At 32.1% G+C, this 17655-nt stretch overlaps 1 protein-coding gene across 5 annotated transcripts in view; it reads left to right on the top strand.

Moving 5' to 3' along the window:
• The first annotated feature begins 6073 nt into the window (after positions 1-6073).
• Positions 6074-17655, top strand: part of mldr (mitochondrial ribonuclease P catalytic subunit) — a 39150-nt gene continuing 27568 nt past the window's right edge. For 2 of the 5 annotated variants that reach the window (XM_076503567.1, XM_076503570.1), the window contains exons 1-3: positions 6074-6303; positions 9947-11064; positions 16862-16906. In XM_076503567.1, coding sequence (XP_076359682.1) covers positions 10001-11064; positions 16862-16906 — 1109 coding nt within the window. In that variant the 5' untranslated portion in view covers positions 6074-6303; positions 9947-10000. Of the gene's footprint in view, positions 6309-9946; positions 11065-16861; positions 16907-17655 lie in introns of all 5 variants that reach the window. The other 3 variants (XM_076503571.1, XM_076503568.1, XM_076503569.1) reach the window with 3 other exon arrangements.

The following is a 17655-nucleotide window of genomic DNA, read 5'->3' as shown; positions in this document are numbered from 1 at the left end:
TTCGGAATTTCTGGTTAAAGATATCTCCCAAACGCAAACTAACGTGGCAGGGGTTTAGTTCAGAGAGAGAAGTCAGAAGAAGAAGAATTCTCTCTCCAACTGGGGTGTTCACGAACGTTGTGGTTCCACTTCTTCCCCTTTCGTGGAAAGTTATTGAATTTAGGTTTTTTTTAACTCTTTTTTTTTGGGTGAAGGAGTGAAGTTGGTCATAATTAATATTATTCATGAACAAGGCAAAGATAGCACCGGAGAAAAGATATCTTTCCGTATATGATTTAATGATTATAGTTTCTATATTTATAACTATTAATGGTGTTAATCGTAAAGAATTACTTTGTTCTTAATTATGGAAGCTTCATAACATATCAAACAATAAACGATTTAATTATTTTAATTTCGATATTTATAACTATTAATATTTTAGTTGTAAAGAGTTACTTTATTCTTAGTTATGGAAGCTTAATAACGAAATTATTTTCTTTACGTATCATGGCTGAGTGCTCATTTCACAATCCAGAGTAATGGCAATGTTTTAGGATATGTTTATTTTAATTTAAACATTTGTATTATTTGTACCAGAATGAGATTTTATGTACGTTACGTGATGGACATGTAGCTTAAATTAGTGGAACACTTTTTAAAGTTTAGCAAAGAAGGTGATCAGCATAGGTCAGTATAAAATGCACAATAGGGAAGACTAGATGTTGATTTAATTAGTGCGTTTTTAAAGTAGTTACTGAATTAACAAGTTTGTTAATCAGTCGTATGTTAATTCAATTTCTTGAATATCGAATGTGTATTTTAAAGAAATTGTAGATATATGAAAAAGTGCTGTATAACTGAGAGACGATGTCCAGTGAATGAAATTTTTTTGTAATTTATTATTTATTGTGGACATAAATTTAACAGGGGGCGTTAGTAACGTTAGTTTTTACAACTTCTGGTAGAAAATATAAAATATTTTTGTTAGTATTAGGTGGACTAGCCTTTCCATTCATCTTTTCTCTTAATAATCCAAAACAACCCACCCAACAATAAATATCTATATATAATAATTACCTTAAGAACGTTAAGGGCGCATATTCATTTATAATTAAAAACGATAACATAATTATTCCATAAGCCGCAAAAAAACTGAACAGCTTTCAAACACACTAAGTCACGAAACTCAATATCATAAGTACTCGGCGTTGAGAGATAATGCCATTCTTTATAAATTGTTGTTTTACTTTTCTTAAACTTGAAACCTTGTTCACATTTTCCGGAAATATAACTATAATGAAAGAGTGAAATACAGTAAATATATTTGCAGTTTAATTCAACAGTAGTATTTTCAATGTACGCATTTAGACCATTTGGAACAACATTACATTTATTAAATGTTTCTTTGTTGTTTAGCACAAAGCTGTACTATGTGTTACGTGTGATGTTCCAACCACGGGTAATGAAACCCGATTTTTAGAATTATATGATCAGAGACTTGCCCCTCAGACACTGGGAGATTTAATTAAATGGGTTCAATATATGTATATTTATTTTTATATTATTTTACATTGTTCACAAACTACAACTGGCCACTTGGTTCTTCAAGATTGTCCTTTACGCCTAACCTTGGGAGAAGTGAAGTACTTAAAACTTGCTTCTTTTACATTAAGCACAAAGCCACAAAGGACTATCTGCTCAGCCCACCGAGGGGAATCGAACCCCTGATTGTAGCGTTGTAAATCCGGAGACATACCGCTATACTAGCGGGGGTAATATTTTATATGACATACTGAGTAGGGGGATTGGAGAGAGACTAGTTGCATCAAAAATTAGTTGGATTAAATATAACAATCATATGTTTGTTAAAATCTCGACACTTTTGGAGCTAACTGTTGCTGTTTTTACAATTTCTTTATGAACAAAACAATCCAATAAGAAACTTTTTATTTTACAAGTTCAACACCTTCTGCTCCTTCCTTCCTCTGTTCCTTGTTTTTAGAATCATATGATCTCCAGCCTTTTTCTCTCTTTGAAGTAAATAACCATATAACAAGTATGATTTTTATTGAATACATTTTAACATATTTTAACTCAATTGTTGGTTATTTATTTTTTATTTTTAAATCTCAGTTTGGCCCGGCATGGCCAAGTGGGTTAAGGCGTTCGACTCATAACCTGAGGGTCGCTGGTTCGAATCCCGTTGCACCAAACATGCTCGCTCTTTAAGCCGTGGGAGCATTATAATGTGACGGTCAGTCCCACTATTCGTTGGTAAAAGAGTAGCCCAAGAGTTGACGGTGGGTGGTGATGACTAGTTGCCTTCCATCTAGTCTTACACTACTAAATTAGTGAGGGCTAGTGCAGATAGCCCTCGAGTAGCTTTGCGCGAAATTCAAAACCAAACAAACAAATCCCAGTTTGCAGACCATAGAATATAATAAGTATTTTTAATCAAAACAAATATAGATCATAGTAAGTAAGATGAATACTTTGCTTTTGTTGGATTCATAATCCGCTTTTTCATTTTTATTAAAATTCCAATCAATTTTAAACAATACAGTTCGCATTTATTATTATGACTTTAATTGCAATTGTAATTGTAATTATTCATTTTACTATATTTATAAACTCTTTTAAATTAGCTACATCTTTGACATCTGAAGTTAGCCTTTTGGAAATGTTTGTTTGAAAAATGAAACTGTCTTAGCTGAAGATGACTTCTACTTTTCCATAATTTATATTTGTGTCCTCTACTCCTACTGTTCTAGCCATTAACTAAAAAATAAATAGAAATTGTGAGGAGTTCAATTCACAAGTTTAAATCTTCTTTTTTTTAAGAGAAAACCATTTCAGAAATCTTAACTCATCCTCAATAAACAACCTTTCTGAATAAGGTTTTATAATAGCCATCCTCTTGACCCGTTTCAATAATTTAATGTTTTCCTAAATAAGGAACTCTAGACTGAACACGGTACTCTAAATGTGGCCTAATCACTTATCTATACGATGAAATTTTAACCTTTTTAGATTTGTACTCAGCATTTCTGTAGATACAATCTAAAATCATATTTGCTCTATCTCTAACAACAATATACCGCTTGGATAGCTTAAGAGACTGATGAACCATAACATCAAGATCTTTTTCTTCCATAACACTGGTAAAGTTGTTCCCGTTAAAGATATATTCATAATGCAAATTGTGATATCCTATATATGTTACCTTGAATACATTATAAATTAAAGCCATCCCTCATTTCTTCAACTAATTAGCATATAATCTTAATCCTTTTAAAAAGCAATAGCATCTTCCTCACAGCAAGAAACACCCTAAATTTAATGTCCTTAGCAAATATAAAGAACTTATTTACTATTATTTCATCTATGTTATTGATGTTAATCAAAAAAAGCAAAAGTCTTAACAATTAACTCTTAAGTATTCCACTGGTGGCATTAATCCAGTTTGATTGAACTCCATTTATCAAACCCTCTGCTTTCTTCTATCTAACCAGCTTTCTATCCAATAGACCAACCTCTCCTCCACACTTACAGAAATAACCCTTTTAACAAGCATTTTATGTGGCACCTTGTCACGCTTTCTGAAAATCCAGATACACCAATTTCACATTTGAAAAAGCATTCATTTCATCAAAGAATGTAAAAAGAATATTAAACAAATGCATTCTCATAGAGAAACCATACCGACTGTCTTCATCCTGAATAGTTGCTAGATGGAAACAAGATTGAACAAGATAATATATTAATTCTTGCTTCTTAAGAAAGCAAATTGTGAAATGAAAGGAATAATAAAACTCTTGAGACAGATAATATTAGCTCAATACTTTTAAAAGAGGTTGGAAATTGGATATAAGAGCCTTTTAGCAAGCCATTGAATTGTAGGCTGGTACCAGAATATTGAAAACTGAGTAATATTACTTTCCTCTTTATAGGGCCCGGCACGGCCAGGTGGTTAAGGCACTGGACTTGTAATCTGATGGTCGCATTTTCGAATCTTCGTCACATCAAACATGTTCGCCCTTTCAGCGTTATAATGTGACCGTCAATCCCACTATTCGTTGGTAAAAGAGTAGCCCAAGAATTGGCGGTGGGTGGTGATGACTAGCTGCCTTCCCTCTAGTTTTACGCTGCTAAATTAGGGATGACTATCGCAGATAACCCTCGAGAAGCTTTACGCAAAATTCAAAACAAAAACAAACAATTCCTCTTGATAGAGGTGATAAACAGTTCCCAACAATTATGGGCCTTTTAACCTTACATCAGTTGTGGAAAACGTTTTGAAAGCCAAATAAAAGATACTTGACATAATTATAGGCCAAATTATCCTATAGGTTAATAAAGTCATAATCTCACGGCCTTGAGTATGATTAATCTCGAAAACCAGCAACAACAAAAGTTGCAAAGATCCCGAGTGATGCGATGCACATTTTGGAGACTGTTATTTTGTGTAATGTGTGGAGTGATATATTTCAGCCGTTTAACATACATGCCCTTAACTTGCAAAGTGCTAAAACTGACCTTTTTACTATTGTAAATCTAATGATGAGTCTTCAAACTGTTCTTTAAGGAATGCGGAATAGCTTTTGAAAAGGTCCTATGCACTGCTAACCAAGAGAACAAATCAATCAAACGCAGCAAAAGACAGAAGGCATAGAGCAATGCAATTTCTCACACAAGGACGTTTTTCGAATTAATACTTTCATCACAATCGTTGGTAAACTGTAAAGTGCATTACAATATTAGATCGAGGTATACATAGATATTGAAAAATCCTTCAGAGTCCTGGAAAAAGGTTTGCCTAATATGTCAAGTTATTAAGTCAGAAAAGGTATACAACATCTATATCAGAAATACCAGACTATTTCCAAGCAAGTTTTGCTAAAGAATTTCAGCAATTTGTTAAATTCACATTTTTTTTTTTAAATATTGAGAGAAAATAAAAGAAGGATAAAAACAAATCTCTTTAGATAAACTGTGTTTACATTGAATTCAATATGATGGAATGTTTCCTAAATGTCAATGCTGTTTGTTATTAAGCACAAAGCTACGCAGAGGGCTATCTGTGCCTTGCCCGCCACGAGTACCAAAACTTGGTTTTAGTAGTACAAGTCCACAGACATTCCACTGCGCCACTAGTGGCGGGGGCATCTAAATGTTGAAACTGCATTACGGCTGTATTTATTTTTACGATATTTAACTGCAGTAAAAAGCGTTCTTACTCTCTTCTAAAAATGGTAAAAAATATCCTATAATTTGTCATGAATCAAGGGTATCGCACTGTTTTATCCCTGTTGAACATCGAAAGAGATATTGTCACATCTTTGAATTAGGATGACATCACTTATGACAGTCAAAGCCAGAAAAATAACAATTTTTATATAAACAAATAGGTGTATTGAACTTTTACGGACAGGCAAAGCTGGTGAGATTCACTATAAATAATGTGGATAACAAGGACGTCTTTAGGGTCTTACTTATTATAGACTGTAGAAAATCTATATTAGAATTCTAGTGGACTTGGAGAGAGCGAATCATTCGAAAAATCGTAGGCGTTCTACTGAATATGATTTAAGTTGATGCGTATATTACATTAATCATTATTTATCAAATGTTTAATGTCAGAACGTTTCACACATAAAATGTGATAAGTAAAATGTGTGAAAATTTAAATCGGTTAATTTTAAAAGAAAAACATGGGTTTTTGGATGAGGATTTAAATCCAATGAATACAGCCTATGTGTTACTGTTAGGGTTATCCAGCTGTATATTTTAACTACTTTTAGACGTTGATTTTGCAAGAAACATGTAGCTGTTACACTTCTGTTTGTCGATATGCTTTAAATTTTCGGGAGCAGGGCAGTTAATTACCTGAATTAATGAGCCAGGAATTAGAGAACCAAATAGCACTTATTTCATACATAAGTACTGAAGAAGTATAAGAATTGTACTGTTTGCCTAATAGTTTTAATTACATCACAGGTGAATGTACCTTCGGCTCACTGATAAAATCACAGTGGGGAATAAAGCAAAGCGCCGAAATTTTAGAAATATATAAGACATCACCTAGCGACAAGAAAAGAAACAACCGGCAACTAGGAATGTGGCAACGTATGAGAAGAAAGTGCCAATGGAGAAATAAAATCCAGTTAATAAATAATCAACTAACCTATATAAAATATTGACGTAATTAAACAATTATATTGCACCATGAATATTATTTTACTTTCAAGCTGCACCTTTATCAGTAACTAGAATTTAGAGTGGACAGGTGTCTGAGGATTCGAGACGTGAAAATAGAACTGTGTACGGTATTGTGTATATCACTATCAGAGTATACAAGTATAATGTGATTTTAATTTATACGTTCGCTTGTTTAAACACGGCAGTGTAACTGCCACTCGGGAGAGGATAAACTCACACAAAAATATTTGAAGACGTTTTTAGAAATAATAAAACAGTTATGATTATTGTAAGATATTAATAATAGTATCAGTATCACACTCGGCGTAGTCATACTAGTTAGCAACGTTATGTTAGCTAGAGTTATACTGAAATATTGAAACTTGGATGTTTTTTAATACTTCATTTGGGTTTAATGAACTAATTTATGTCAATAAGTATGCATTTTAACATCTGAGGGACAAAAATGGCCTTACTGTTCTATTTTCATCAGACATCCATCTGTTAACATTCTTAAGGCTTAAGAAATAGTGAAATCCTAAATTTTATTTTGTAATTACATTAAAGAGATCGCCAACATTCAAAACAACAGAAAGTCGACTATAATGGACTAAACAAGACACTTCAACTAGGATCAAACGAAAACAATTTATTCAAACATAACAAAAATCCAAAACAAAACTTTCAAAAACTATGATACAAATTTTATCACAATAAAAATAAATAAATAATGAACCTATATCTGGACAGAACTAAATACAAATGTTAATAAATGATACAAAATAAGTTTCAGCATTACTAATTTCAATAAATAATATTATCAAAAGAATTGGGGAAAAGAACCAAGAGAAGAAAAACCCAATTCACCAAGGAATAGCACAATGTTTCAATATTAAACCATTTATCAAGATATATAATAATATAGTGCACTAATTATTTCTAACTATATTTTGTGAATTAACTTGTGTTTAAGATCAAGAAAGTTTTTTTTATGTTGAAGTTAGATGACAATACTACATCTTGTATGATTAGCTTTTACTATAAATGTACATTATCTTTCACAACATTAATATATGTATGCTACCTCTAGGGAAATTTTGTGTTAGTTTCATAGTATGTGTTATGTTCTTGAGGTTAGTAAGAACCTGGATTGTTTTTGACTACATGTTTTGTGTAATAATCCATTTATCACTTGGGAAGGATTGAGATATGTGTAATATCTTTGTAATTTAAGCTTTTTAGTGTATGCCATGTTGAAAAGCCATGCTTAATGAACATGGTACGAAGACCATGTTCTGCTGTTTTCACAAGTAGAAGTTGTAATACTTCTGTTTGGAAAAAATAGTATGTATAGAGCTGTGACCACAGTGAACTTACTGATAAAGGTGATTAGGCTAAAACCTATCTTTCAAGCCTGTTTCAGGCTCTGTTGTTGATAATTAAAAACGCTTGACATTGTATGAAAGTGGACAAGAGCTGCTCAGGTGTGTTTACAGTTGGCACCAAATCTACCAGATGTCTCAGTTATGGCAGTTCTTTGATTTTGAAAGCTCACCTTCAGTGGCCTTCTCTCCAGACTTAATTCAGCACTAGATAAAAAAAACAAGTAAATTATGCAGCCCACTTAAAATATATGTAAGAATGTTATAATCAGAAGTGTGAGGAGGAAAGAGAAGTACATGCCAGTATTGACTACAGAAATATGTACATTATCATATGTGATATTTATTTACATAATATTTAGAAATGGGATCAGTAGCAAATATGATTGGATTTTGTATATCCAGCTTCTGATTTCAGATGGAAGTCAGATATCAGATTTGATAATAGTTGTTGCCATTCATGTTAAAAGTGTGCCATAGGAATAGACTACTACTTCATCATAATATAGTATTAAAACGATTACTTCCTTATTATTTTTTGAAAATGTAATAAAGATGTACCATTCTATATGAATGAATGGCCTTTGCAAACCCTTTAAGAGAATTTAACTTGGGATGCCATGAGACAATGATTTTCAATCCCCTACTGAGATTGTTGTTTGGATTTTGCTTGTCAGTGTTGTCATTGCCACTACCACATGAGTACCTGTAATGTACAGTAACAATGTAATGAGTGGGGGTGATGTTTAACATGTTAGGTCCCACATAACCTACCACTGGGTCATTAAAACCATTCTAGTAAGACCCACATAATCTACTGGTGAGTCGTGTTCTGTTTTCTTTTTAAAGGGCCACTTATTGGCTGGGACACAATGGCTACATCTACACTCTTCCTAAAAAAAGTAATTATAAAATGACTAGTAGCATCCTGGAAAGTATCAGTAAAATAGACTTGGGAGACAATGTGTTAAGCTAGTTAATGACCATCACAACATCAGTGGGTTGGATGATATAATAGCTGTTATGTATGATGCATTTGCAAGAAGTATTATGCATGCTTAATATTGTGAGATAATCCATTGATGCAGATGATGTCTGATTGTCAGATTCATCACAAAATTAGTACCCAATCAAATTGGGTCTTATTGGATAGTGCAATCTCAAATCAGGCATTTGTCTTATCTGTAATATTAAGTATGTTCTACACTAGATATTAACATTCTCTCTATAAAATATATATTTCCAGTGTTGTGAATGGATTTCAACTTTTTAACATTTACGGACAACAATTGGTCCATTGAGGCTATCTCATCCAGTAAATTAAATTTTAAGTAAAAATCGAAACTCCCTCAAAGCTAGCCATTATCATTTAAATACGTCTTAAATTCCCTTAAATTGAGCTTATCCACCACATCATATGGCAATTTGTTATAAAAGTCAACTATTTTGTGAGAAAAGTAAAATTGTATTAGCTGAAAATGACTCCTACACTGCTAAAATTTATATTTGCATATACTTGTTTTACTGTTAAGTATGAAACAAGGTGATGTATTGAAACTATCATATATGTTAATAATTCCAACCAGTTCAATCAAATCCTTAGTTAATTATTTTTAGTTTTATTTCAAGTAAAAATTCATGATAGATTCCACATTGCTCAAGAATACTACTTTTAATCCATAATAGTTTCCATTAGCTTATTTTTAGTACATATTTATGAGTAGAAAAAGTACTTTATTTTGGTTTCAGTACAGTAATTATAATTTAGGATTTGACAGGATAAATCTTTCAATTCTCTATGCAATTGAATCACTGTTTTAGTAAAAAACATGTAAAGGTTTCTCTTTGGTTTTGTTTTTATATGCAAGTGAATATCAGTTGCTCGTTTCACTTCAAAAATATCATAATATTTTATTTCCTTGTGAGTTTTGTAATCTTTAACTGTTATAAATATCTTCAAAATTAAATATTTGCTATGTGTTCTAGAACACAATTTTGATCAGAAATGTATAACTACATTTATCCTGTATTTTGTTTCAATTGTACATGTATCGTATCAATGATCACAGAGAAATTTAAAAGTAGCAGAAGATATAAATAACTTGTATATACATCAAAATGTGACATCTTAGTTTATAATAAATAATAATATGTATATTGTCTAATTGAAGAAGTTATAAATGATGAAATATAAAGTACTTTATAGAACATTACCTTCAAGTTTTAAAGGATCATCCAGTTTATAATTTTACTGTTATTATTATTAGTTGTTTATTTTACAAGGTGTAACACAGTTTTGTTTTGGTACAGAATTGAAGTTTTTAAAATATTCAACATTTTCTGAGTATTGAAATTGTTATAAATTCAAACTTTGTTTTCTTTAGATTAAAACTGACAAATCAACAAAAAGTGAATGATTAGAGGCCCCATATGAAGAAATGATCATGTTTTTCATTGCAAGAACGTCTTTCTTTTTAAACTCTCATTCTTTACAAAGTAGTATCCTCTGTACTCCTGTGTTCAGATATTTGTGTCAAAGAACAAATTTTTATGTAAGAATATTCAATTCATCTTACATACTTATTAAAACCAATATTAGGTACCCTGTGAATTCTGCAAGACACATTTGTACTTTTTATAGACCTTCAGAAAATTTAGTTTTTACAAATAAACTTTGTACCAGGACTTTTATCAAATGCAGTAGAGCTCATTCCAATATGACTAACAAACATCAGTCTCATATCAAACAGTTGAAGAACAAACAAGATGAAGGAAGTCAACAGCGTAGAAAACATAATTTGTTGTTTGATGTCTGTAGCAACAAAGATAATATGTCTGTAGAAGAATGGAAGCAGTTCAGATATGAAATGATTACTTCTTTAAAACACAGAATTACAGAACATAGTTTTGATGGGACTGTTATGAGGGCAATGTTGTCAAGGGGAAACTGTAGTCTAGCAAAATCTTTCATGAAATACCTCAAAGCAATGGAAATCAAGCCAAATTTAGTAACAGTGTCTTCTTACATGGCACTATGTGGTCAAAAGAGCGAGGATGCAGATGAGCAGGAAATTTTGAATGTTTATAACACTTTATGTGATTTACCATCTGAAATTGATGTAGTTACAGCAGAAGGAATTATATGTGGTCTTTGTGTGACATCACAGTGGAGAGAAGCCTTGAAAATTGTTGACAAAATTCATAGCTTCACCAACCCTTCACAGAACTCTCTAAATGCAATAGCTTGTTCAGCTTTCAGAAATGGAGATGTAGATTGTGCCTGGAATATCATTGAGAAGATTGTTGATGCAAAACACTTACCTGGAGAGCAAGTGTATTGCAGCAGTATATGGCTAGCTAAACAATTAATCAACAATGAAACAGCTGATGGGTTTGGACTGATGGAGCGACTCTTGAATTTCTTTCATGCTAATGAAGTGCAGGTGACATTGTATGTTGCAAGACTTATCAAAGATTATTTTGAAGAGTATGGAACAGCACAGTAAGTAATATTGGTTTCTTAAGAAAATGTAAGGTTAAAATTCATAATTTAATATAAAAGTTTTTGTTTATTGATATAAAAAATTGTATAAAAGCAAACATAAAAGAAAAGAAAATTGTGTGAAATATATTTTGTGTATCAAAAGATCCCTAAAAAAAATTCTATAAAAATATTAATTGCTTAATTTAGTTGAATAAATTATTTGTGCTTATTTTCTAAAATAATTATGTTCATAAAACATTACTCCATCTTTGTTCACAGTGTAGTAGCATAAGTGTAACACCAGTCATGAGAAAAGTTTTTTTGAAAACTGATAAAAGATGCTTTGTAAAGTTATTTACTGAAGCTAAAAATTTTGTTGGAGTTTTTTGTGAATAAAGTTCTATTAAACTGAATTAATGTCACAAATGGGACATCTTAGGGTTCAGTGTTAGAATCTTTGCTGTTATTGATTATTGTCAGTCAACACACCAAATGATTTTAAATACTTTTATAAAGTAGCAGCATCCCCCTCACATCCAGTAGCACATGATACCTTAATATTGTCAAGAAAGTAACTTATTGTCATTCCTCACCTACATCACTGAAGGCAGGTGGCTTTCAGTTATAATAAATGAATGGTAATGCATTTGGGTTATCATAATTTGAATTATAATTGTAATTTTGTTGGGAATAACTTTAACAGTGTTGTGGAAAAAATGAATCTCCTTGCTATGGTTGATCAGTCTTACAAACCATCCGAGCAGTGTGATGTTTGTGATAGAGCTGTTAGGATTATTTTAGGCTTTTTCTACAGAAATAATGAATACAAGACTATAGAGATTATACTTTCATTCTGTAGGTCACTGGTTAAACCACATTCAGAATACTATGTTTAGTCTTGGGCCCCTTACCTGAGGAAAGATAATTACCTGTTGAAAAGGGTCAAGAGGAGGGCTATAAGCATGGTACTTGGTGTAGAAGGATTGTCATATGGCAACACATTAAAACCTCTGAAATTTTCTCATGAAAATAGAAGAGTCAGAGTGAATCTGATCAGGATGTTGAAGATTTCTAATGGGATTCTTTAGTAATGATGCTTCATCTTTTTTTACAGTCTTAATGGTGAAAATAGTAACACAATGGGATAGAAATATAGAAATTAACTTTTGGCAAGGTAAAAGTCATTTCATCTAATACAACTTTATTTTTCCTAGAGGTGATTGGCTTTCAAAACAGGTTACCTTGAGGTGTGGTGGAAGCAGTAAATGTAAGAAAGTTTAAAGGAAGTCAACATAAATATTTTAATGATATGGGCTGGCTTCGAGTTTTTTTCTTCTTTTGTGTAATTTAGTTGATGAGACAACCTTAATGGACCAACAATTCCTTTGCTGTTCTTAAATATTTCTATATTCACAAGTAACAATGACTGAACTCATCTGAATGTTGTTGATCCAATTGAAACATTTCCATTAAGGTACTTATTTTTCTTACAAGATTAGCTATCCTTGTCCAGTGCTACCCTCCATAGGTGGACATTTTTATTTATGCATGCCACAAGCCTTCTGGTCCCCTTATTGCCAATGTGACATCTGCTCCAGTTTCTCATCCTTCCCCTCCCTAACCTTTACCTGCCCCTCCTTGTCAGAATACCTCATCTCATTATTTTCTTTGACATCACACTTCATGTCTCAAACAGTACTGGGGACAGTTAGGTGCATTCTGGTCCTGTGCAAGCTCAAATTTTTTTCTTCAGTGGTGACTTTGTGACAAGGGTCATTTGGTTTTTCAGGTTTTGTTGGAAAGAATTGTGATTCAGTTTCTTTTCCAATCTCTTATGTCTCCTTTACCCATTTCCTTCCCTCCGTCTCGAAAGCTAATGTTCGGCCAACATCTATTGGAAGTGGTTCAGAACCTACTATATCAGTAGGCCAGTCTATTCTACGTACACCATCAGGTTTCTATTCTAGACTTTTTGTTGTTTCCAAGAAAACCAGGGACTGGAAGCCCATCATTGATTTGTCCTGCCACAGTTGATTTATTCAACTGTCTTGTTTTACTATGGAATAATATCTCACCTTACCTTGGACATTTTCTCTGAGCTTATAACCAAGATGGATGTCATGAATTCTTATTTATACATACCTATCTTCACACAGTCTTTTCCTTATCTTCATTTAGACTGTCACATGATGGTTTACCATTTTTTGCCCTGCCCTTCAGGCTTGTTTTCACCCCTTATATTTTCTGCCAGGTGGTCAAAACTTTTTCTTGCCATCTTGCTGTGATTCAACCATTGCATGGATGAATTGCTCAATCTAAACTGAAGCCAGCCAGTCATACTCACCATCTCCTTCAAGTGGCTGCTCAGGTGGGCTAGTTAAGCATATTGGTGAAGCATTTCCTCTGTCAAACCCAATATCTTATCGATTTAGGTGCCTTTTTGGTATTCATTTCAGTCAAACCCAACCTTCTCTATGACTTTATTCTATGGAATTGTCAGTTCCTCACATCCTTTCCTCTCCCTCACTTTCTGCTTGCAAGGTTATAGCTCTTTTGGGAATGTGGTTTTCAATGACATCACTGATCCCTCTTGGTTGTTGACATGTGCAATCCCTTTAATTGCTCTTTACAATTAATGGAATTTTGCTTGGGATCCTTTGACTGCTCCAATTATCTTTCCTCATACCTTCCTTTGTATGGTAGGACAAGGTCCATACATCTGCAGGCATCTCACTTCCTCCTATTTTGGATTAACATCTGTTCTGCTTAGATATACACATGAATATTAAAATGGTTTAAGTATTATGTTCCATAAAAAAGCTTTTTATAAAATACAAAACTTGCAATCTATCCATAAATGCTTTCATAGTGAATCTAGTTTAAGATTAACAGACATACAGTTTTCTCTAATATACAATAAATATAAAAAAATTTCATTCATTCATTCTTGTAGTGTGATAAACCAGATTTTCTGAACTATGTGTACTACTGTTAAGTTCAGAGGAGTACACTGGTATTCAAACAGTTCAACTGACAAAATTTTTATTGTCATAGTACAAAATGGTCAGATCAGTATTATTTGCAGAATACAATTAAATTTATCATATGACAAACATTCACAAGGAGTCAAATCAATATCCTGTACAATACACAGTGAAGTAGCATACATATATACTGATGTAGTATTTTCAGGTTCACTAATTTTCTTTTATTTAATCCAGTAAAATCCATAAGATAACAGGAATATCAGCAGAAAATGTTTTGTGGTGTCAGTCAAGTTCTGGTCTCAATGAGCTTAGCAAAGAAAGAGAATGCACACAAGAGCTTAATATTCTGTGAAGAATGCCTGTTATAGACATAGCGTTATGCACACAATCCATAACAGGTATTCTATTATTCTCAGAATATGTTAGCCGTCCATTTCACTGTTAATCATTCCAATCAGATAATAAGGATAGACTTATCATTAAAGTATCATCTGACCCTTCAGTGGAAAACATATTGCTGCCTACTTTTACATAATATATTTTATTTTACAACAGTTTTTCCCTAGAAAAAAATGCATGTGATACTATAAGTGATTGAAAAAGAACAATAGGTAACTAGGACAAAAGAACTTAGTCGCTTCCTTTATCAAAGTTCTACATATACATTAAATCTGCATACACTTATGTGCATTAAAACTTGTCCCTGCATAACACACTGATATTCACCAGATATTTGAAAAAATATCTCCAAAATACAATTTTCAGAAATGTTATGAAAGGATAAGTTTGAACATAGACAGCAAATGAGAAAAAGTAGATAAGAGAATGAACAAATAAAATATAATCTTTATTCACAAACAGTGTGTGTGTGTTTTATTTTTTTCCTATTGGCTGAATTTAATGCACAGTTGTTGGTGAAGAGAGAAAAGAGCTCCATGTTTCCATAAGGAAAAGTTAAGAATAACAATAGTGAAATGCCACACTGTTCAGTCAAACCAAAGTCCTAGAATAGTATCTCATTATCCTTAATTGTAAGTCAGCAGTCATTCCCCTAAATATATTCAAGGAAGACAAGTCCTCAACTCATACTAATTTGTACAAGTGTTTGTACCCCTTCTCGGAAAGAATCTGGCCCCTCTCTAGGAGAATGCAACACAGAAACAAGGCCAGACAAGTTTTACAAGACCTATGAAGTGATAACTGTAATATGTATTTTGTTTTGTTTTGTTAGATGTGTATCAGTACAAGCAAACAATCTTTCCACGTTAAACTTATAAAAATGTTTCAACTACATACAGAACACATGTAAGAAGTTAGAAAATCTACTTAAATATACTTAACTAAATATATGTTAGAGTTCATTGTAAATCGATTGTGTATAGCAGACAGTGAAGTTCATAATGTTACAAGCAACTACAGATAACCATATGTATATTATGTATAACCTAAAATGAAATTTATCATGTCAGACAACCACAAAGAGCCATATATACGTATTTCACATTTATTATTTTGCATTATTTTAACTGAATTTCTGTTGTACTTGAGAAATCACATATGATCAATTTTGTTTGTAATTTGTTCTGTGTGTATTATATTGTTAAAATATTTTTTAACTATGAGGAAAAAGTAAGATTTGTTGTATTTACTGTGTGCAGAAAAGGTGTGTGAAAGTATGAATACATTTGACTTATAACAACAGTTAAATCAGGCTTAATGTAATTTTTTAACTACCATTACACTACAGATTCAGCTGTTATACAGTTGTGTAGAAAAACAAGCTTTAGTGTTTTGTTATTGGTGTACTTTATGGCTTGTGTTACTTTACTACATGATTCAAATTTTTCTTAAGCTAATTTGAAAATTGTACATTCATTTTCAAGTAAATGGAGAAAGCTTCATTAATTTATATGGTAGTTTTGACCAACTGTAAGTCCTGGTCAGAATTAAATTTTTGCTGTGAAACATGATAATGAATTTTAAGGTATTTTGTTGGAAAAGTGTCTTGAATATCATTGAACTTGTGTGTTCTCAGCACATAACATGAAGGTATATTTTCTTTGACACATTCCTGCCAGTTACATTTCTAGACTGTATAACTGTTCTGTACTGACTTATTAAATATGAAGTTGGTGCTGTTATGTATAGGAGTAGTACTTTTATTATTGCTATTTTAGGATTCTTTCTACCCTATAGAACTATGCTCAAATCTGCCTTTTGTTATCTGCCACAAAAGAAAATCATTTCAGTTTTTTTTTCTGTTTTTTTGGCAAATATTACATGCAGATGGTAAAAATTATTTCATGTTCCCTTCAGTTCATGTACAAATTAATAGAATGTATTTACCCCCTGTTTTTCATCTTACATATTTTTACATGTACAACATTTCTCTCTTTTTGCTTCTCAGTTGTTCTTAATTCTGACCATGGAGTTGAAGGAAGTTTATATCACTCTGTAATATATTTACTGTTTATATCTTAGGTATGTTTGTAGATTGTGATAAGTTTAAAAATAGTTATTTGGAGAAAGTGATAACAGGTAAAAAGAAACTTATTGTTGAATCATTTGTGTTTCATATCCTGCATGGTTTAAGTGTTTGAGAGGAAAATATATTGTATATTTCACTGTTCAAACATTACTTTTTATTGTGTTTGATATAAAAACTGCTATAAGTATGATAATTAGTTATCAAAAAGGTTACAGAATATTTTAACATATTACTGCTATGTTTAAATATTTGAAGATCGTTTAAGTTAAAACATTTATTAGCCAGTGTTGTGCTTTTTGTTGGCCCAAAATTGTGGTGCTTTTTCTTTTTTCCTTTTCAGAAACAGTCTTGCCAAATGGAAAGGAACATTCACACAAATTGAAAGGTATTTTTATTTGTAATTTTTTACTATAAACTTAAATATTCCAAGATAATACCTACTCTCTTCACACACAATATCTTGATCCCTCGTGGATCTGCTTATGAAATGTGCATGGCCCTATCTTTGAACTAACTTCCATTTAAAAATCACATTTAATATAAACTGCATTAGTGCATAATGACATCATTTGATGTTAAGCCTCCAGCAGTAGAAGGGTAATGCAAGCCCCTTGTGCAGTAACTCCCCTTAAGCTCTTGCATTTGAAATAGCTTCATTGTCTTCCTCAGTATTGTCTTGAAAAAGAGGTGTTTTTAAAATTAGTAATGAATTACGTGAGAGCACAATTGTTTACAAAACTTAAATTTCATTGGTTTCTTTTATTACTCAAGAACAAATTTTAAAAACATGTTTTCTTTTTTCCTTCTTACCTATTATGAATTTTTGAGTGAAAGTAACTTTCGCTTTATCTCTTGATAGTGATGATATTCCTAATACAGGACCTGTGTCTATTGTAGTTATTGTGGTCACATTCTTTGTAGAGAACATGTCACCCATCATTCATGTATTATGAGTTCCTTCAAGCACACTGGGCTTCATTTCTGCATCCATTCAACCAGTGTTCTATCTCCCCAGTTTTAACATGTTCAGGATAATGTTGATTTCACTGGCTGTTTTCCTTGTCAGCATTTGCTGTAAACAGCTTCATTTGTGCAGTAAAATCCTTATCCTTCTAATATCTACCTTAACGTGAT

The sequence above is a fragment of the Tachypleus tridentatus genome, chromosome 6 (assembly GCF_004210375.1).
Source record: "Tachypleus tridentatus isolate NWPU-2018 chromosome 6, ASM421037v1, whole genome shotgun sequence".
NCBI lineage: Eukaryota > Metazoa > Arthropoda > Merostomata > Xiphosura > Limulidae > Tachypleus > Tachypleus tridentatus.
This window is presented reverse-complemented; position numbering and strand designations above follow the sequence as displayed.